The sequence below is a fragment of the Nelumbo lutea genome, chromosome 8 (genome assembly GCF_056320005.1).
Source record: "Nelumbo lutea isolate HS-2025 chromosome 8, American lotus-T2T, whole genome shotgun sequence".
NCBI classification, from domain to species: Eukaryota; Viridiplantae; Streptophyta; class Magnoliopsida; order Proteales; family Nelumbonaceae; genus Nelumbo; species Nelumbo lutea.
In genome coordinates this window covers 9,249,674-9,254,977 of record NC_142691.1, presented here as the reverse complement: position 1 = coordinate 9,254,977, position 5,304 = coordinate 9,249,674, and the positions used below count along the sequence as shown (strand labels likewise).

The following is a 5,304-nucleotide window of genomic DNA, read 5'->3' as shown; positions in this document are numbered from 1 at the left end:
GGTCATAATAATCAAGTTGGGATTCTTCCACTCTCTGATAATAGGACACCTATACCCATGTTGTTAGAGTTGGGCCAATTTACAAGGTTGAACTGTGACAGAGTGACTTTCCACGTCACAATTTGACCCTTCACCTCGCCAGCCCCTTGCCCAAGCTGAATGAGCTACCCCGTTGCCTCTAGCACACGGGTGTGTTCTGGTCCAAGCGGTTAACTATCAACATGGCACATAGGTGCTCATCATCATCGGCGTACAGGAGACCCTTCATATCGGTGCCCAGTCACCTCTTCGGCACCTAGTCGCCTAACATCATGGTCGTCCCCCTTTAGCACATAAGTGGCGCCTCCCATGGACCGGCCAGAGCCAGCCGAGTGCCCCGGCCATGCGATTTGAGGTCATGATCCAGTGCTATTGACCTTGGTGGAGCCATCTCATCGGGGAACTCCTAGCCTTGCAGTACACAAAGTCTTGTCTTGGCCTACCTTGGCCTGGACGCCGCACGGGCTTCTTCCGCTGTAGAACTACCCCTGTGACAATGGCATCCAATTGTCAACAAATCCTAAAAAAACGTTTATCAATCACTTTTTTTTTGTTTTAAAAATAAATAAAATAGAAACATTTATTTAATAAACGGAAGTCATACCAAACACATACTTAGTTTTAGCAATGAATATTGAACGGTGATGCCAACACTAAAAGATTCAAGGAGATTCTTCTAACAAGTGGCAACCACTTGATTGGAATAGTGATGTTCAAATATGTTATCACTAGGGGTGTTCAAATTTGGAATTTGGATCAGAACCGAAAAGCAAACCAAATAAGTTAATGGTTCAGTTCAGTTTTTAATGTGTTAAAATTTTGGTTCGATTTGTTTACAAAATTTAACCGAATTGAACCAAAAACCAAACTACTATATTATATAATTGTATATCATATAAATAATTATTTATATTAATTGTATTATATTTTATTAATATAATTATTGTTTTATATATTACACTTTTTTCCTAAATCTCCCATTGGGTTTTGAGCCCAATCGAAATTTTAACTAATATCAATAATAAATAAAAATACTACTTTACTAATTAATAATTATCGCAAAAAAAATTAATTACTACTTTATTAATTAATAATTATCACATAAAACTCATGGAATCACGACCTCTTTCTTTGTGCAAAATAGATCATGGATGGGATCACGAGTTATTATGGTTGTGGGCCATGTGGGTGTCGTCCCTTCAAATTCCGGGATTTGGTGGGGGGCTACACTCTACGGGAAATCGGAACACACGCATACCATAACATATCAATTATCTTTCTTTTTTTTTAATTGTAATTTATAACATAAAATAAAATAACAAATTATACATCAAACGAGATCTGCGACAAAGACAAGAACAAGAACACATCCATCACATATTCACCTACTTTATTAGTAAAGAAACAATACATTAGAAAGAAAAAACTAGTTTAACGAATGGATACCAAGTGGGCCTCCAGCCAGTCCAGTCCAACAATTAGAATAGCAAGTAACAGGAAGAACGACTAATAATAATGTCTAATTACAATTACAACTACGAATCTACGATTAGGTAGAGACAAGACAAGGCTCTATCTAGATCACTCTCCGTACTAATTAATTATTATTTACATGAAAATGTGTTGGCATGCGTGTTCCAAAAGGCATCTTTGGTTGCTTATTTCGCTGTAATCCCAATTAACAAAAATAACGAATAGCAGACGGCAAGAAACACAGATTATATCATTACATTAATTATATGTATGAAGCAAAGCTAGCGTGTGAAGCAGACTGCAGACACCTGGTAAAGATGATGGATGATTCAAGGATTCCTTCGAAGACGAGGAGAAAGTGTTCTTTTACGCTTACGCTAGTACCCCTTTTTTTTTTTCAATTTTTGTTTCCGGGTGATAATATATTAACAATCTTCTATCGTAATAAGATACTTACAACCACTGATTTATTTAAAAAAAAAAAACAAAGAGTTTTTGAAGACAAGGTGGGGCGTGTTTGTACAGGCACAACTCATCAGACTGCTAGGTCGGTGGTAAAAATTGTATGTTCGAGACGCGTGCGTGTTCTTTGTTGAATAAAGAGGCGATGAGAGGAATACCAAAGAGAGAGAGAGAGAGAGGGAGAGAGGGGAAAAGTAAACCCATTTGGGTTTGGGGGTTGACCATTGTTAGGGAAGGGATGGATATAGAGTCACGCCATTAAAATAAAAATGGGTTCACAACTAGGACAAGGAGATCAACCTGTTCAGCAAGTAATTGAGCTCTTGTTATCAGTTGTCACCATGACTTCAATTCTTTTCTAAGCAAGGTAGGAAAAGTCTATGCCGTGAGTGGGTAACACAAGTACCTGTTTGGAATTTTATCAGGTCGGATCCTTTTTCCTAAATCCAGGCTGGGAGTCTCAGCTGGGAAATCGATCCTAAATCGGGTTAAGTACTTGGTAACATTTATATGGGGTTGGCATATGCGTGATCTACAACCCTACCAAGTTCCACCCTTCAAAGTCGAGATTTTAAGATTCCAATTATCAGTTCATCTCCCCCAGAACCAGAAAGAAACCAAAAAAAAAAAAAAAGCAACATTTCTTGCACTTATTATATATCCATTTTCTGAGCTCAATTTGTATGGTTTGAACTGATTTTTTTGCATGGAATTAAAGAAGACTCTCACTACTTGATTATTCCTTGGGTCTCCCGGAGGATTCATGGAAAAATCACTTGGGCTTACTGCCCATGTTCTTTCTTTTTTTTTTTAATGCTATTAATTAATTAATTAATTTTGTTCAGAGCACCAACACACATGCAAGGGCTGGAGGAGAGTGCACCAACATACACGAAACTAACTATGATTTAAGCGACGACTTTTATAAGCAATAACTGTAATTAAACTCATCTCTATAATTAGGATTTAGAAACAACCCCAATTACGTACAAGTTGATCATTTTAACTACTTTCATTCATCTATCACTGCTTAACTGTAATCAAGCATCCATGTTATTCATTAATTCGAGATAATGAAAAAATGAATGAATAAAATTAAATGAAAACATATTCTCTAAACTTATGCATTTGACAATCGCTACTTACATCAATCAAACTGGGTTTTTTCTCCCCAACCTGAATTCCGCCGGGTCACCATGTCTGTCAAGTGTAAAAATCACCATTGCAGCATCAAAGGAACTTCGAAGCACACGATAATGGCTGCTGCTTTAATTTTTAGAAAATCCAGTCTAGCTCTAGTCTATACATTAGAAGATTGTCTCGTGTTGTTCTGAGACTGTTGTTGTTGCAACCTCTTCTCTCTCCCGGCAAACCACTGCACTGTCCGTCTCGCTATGGGTAGCCAAAGACGCCTTCTCCGCTCCTCTTTTGCATTATTTCCCACTTTGATTCTATTATTTGCGCTGGATTCTGCAAACCTGGAAACCTTTACAATTTCGGACATCGATCTTTTCCCGGCAGTAGATTGATTCAAGAACCTCGAAGTACTACTAATATTGGCTTCGGGATTCGAAATATAAGGAAGGTCTGATGTATCGGAAATTGTAAAGCTTCTATTGATACTACCAATCTTGCTTTCGAACGATCTTTTCCTCTCAATCTCCTCCTTAATCCTGATAATAATTTGCTCGCTTTTACAAGACCCATCATCAAAATTTAATGTGATTGGCTGTACCGCCGTGAACCGCTGGCTATTCGAAGCCGAAGAAGAGAATCTGTTGCTGGACAAGACGCTAAGCATTTCCGAGTTCAAGAACATAAGGTCGGAGGAACTAACATCACTCCATCTGTTCTTGAGAACAACGTCGGAGACGATGATCTTGTGCTTGAATTTATGCAATAGCTTCCGCTGATCATCTTCACCACCACCACCACTATCTTCGTTACTTTGTTGTACTTGCAACGGCAACTCATCATCCTTGTCAATCTTTCTGAAACTGCTTCCGATACTGAACCTGGAAGACCCTTGATTGTCTTGCTCTCTGCAGACGAAGAGTTCGACAGTGGAATCCTCCCCCAGGTCCGAAGGATTGCCCAAGTATCTTAAGCTATTAGAGTACGTAAAAGTGGAGAGGTCCTCGGGATCAACCTTGTATCTACAAAGAGGACAACTGGAGTGGTTCTCAAGCCATTTGTCAACACAGTCGATATGAAATGCATGCTTACACTTGGGAAGCAACCGGAGGATCTCGGTGTCTTCGAATTTCGATAGACAGACGACGCATTCGAGGCCTTCCCGGGACCCCCTGAGGGATGAGAATCTGAAGAAGGGAAGCGAGTCGATTACGGTTCTATCGATTCCGGAAAGCCGTGACCTTGTTCGGAATAGACCCCGATGCTGGCGGTGGTCGAGTTCGTCCTCGTTATCTTCTCCAGGGTTAAATGGACCGAAAGCGGGAACGTGACAGAACTTAGCGTAGACAAGAAGAAGAAATGTGAGAGAGAACATGATGCAGAGGATGGAGATGACGACGGCGAGGCTTGGGCGGAACGCCGTGACGGCATCGGGTGGGGATGAGCCCTCCGCTCGTGTCCCGTTTTGCGCACCGACATGAGCGGACAAGAGAAGGAAGAGGAATGCAAGGAACAATGGCTTCATAAGGAAAAATGGTAGAATATATGGCCGGAATCTTATGATCCTCCGGCAAGCATTGCGGACTGCGGAGGTTATGTGACTGTGAGTCCCTGGAGATGGAGACTTGGACACGGCCGCCGGTTTGTCTTGTGTTGTAAGACCTTGTATATATATACATTAACAGATGATGAGGCAAGAGGTTGGGTCCCACCAGGGAATACTCATCCATCGTTATCATCATCATCAGGTTCTATCAGCCGAGTTTCTTCCTTTCTTCTTCGTACACGTAGGCAATGTATGTATTTAAATAAATTAATTTATTCAAAGAAAACGAATTATAGGGGGCATGGAGGAGACATTAATAGGTTTGACTGCCGACCCTGAAATCTGAATCATACGTTTACGGTGTACCCTCCAAAACGTACAAAAATTCCAAATGCATGGTTGGTGATTGATGTAAGTGGTGTAACTATCAGGGCAAAACAAGGCAAGCGTAGCCGTAGATTAGATTGAGTCAATGCGATACTCTCAAGCTGGTTTAGGTATAACGCATAAAGTGCCACCATGATGGAGCGTAGTACATAATAAGACTACTGGACGTGGATGGCTTGTGGTTGAAGACTTGAGGCGTTTCGGCCTTTCGGGTTTGTACTTTGTAGAATCCCGCAAGAAAGCAGCTGTTTTGCTTTTGACTT

The 5,304-nt window shown here is 40.5% G+C and overlaps 1 protein-coding gene across 1 annotated transcript; it reads right to left on the bottom strand.

The window, feature by feature from the left end:
- Positions 1-3,001: 3,001 nt before the first annotated feature.
- LOC148842579 (E3 ubiquitin-protein ligase ATL42-like) lies at positions 3,002-4,743 on the bottom strand. Its single transcript, XM_088958399.1, has one exon. The coding sequence runs from the start codon at positions 4,631-4,633 to the stop codon at positions 3,275-3,277; it is 1,359 nt and encodes a 452-aa protein (XP_088814525.1). The 5' UTR covers positions 4,634-4,743; the 3' UTR covers positions 3,002-3,274.
- Positions 4,744-5,304: the final 561 nt, after the last annotated feature.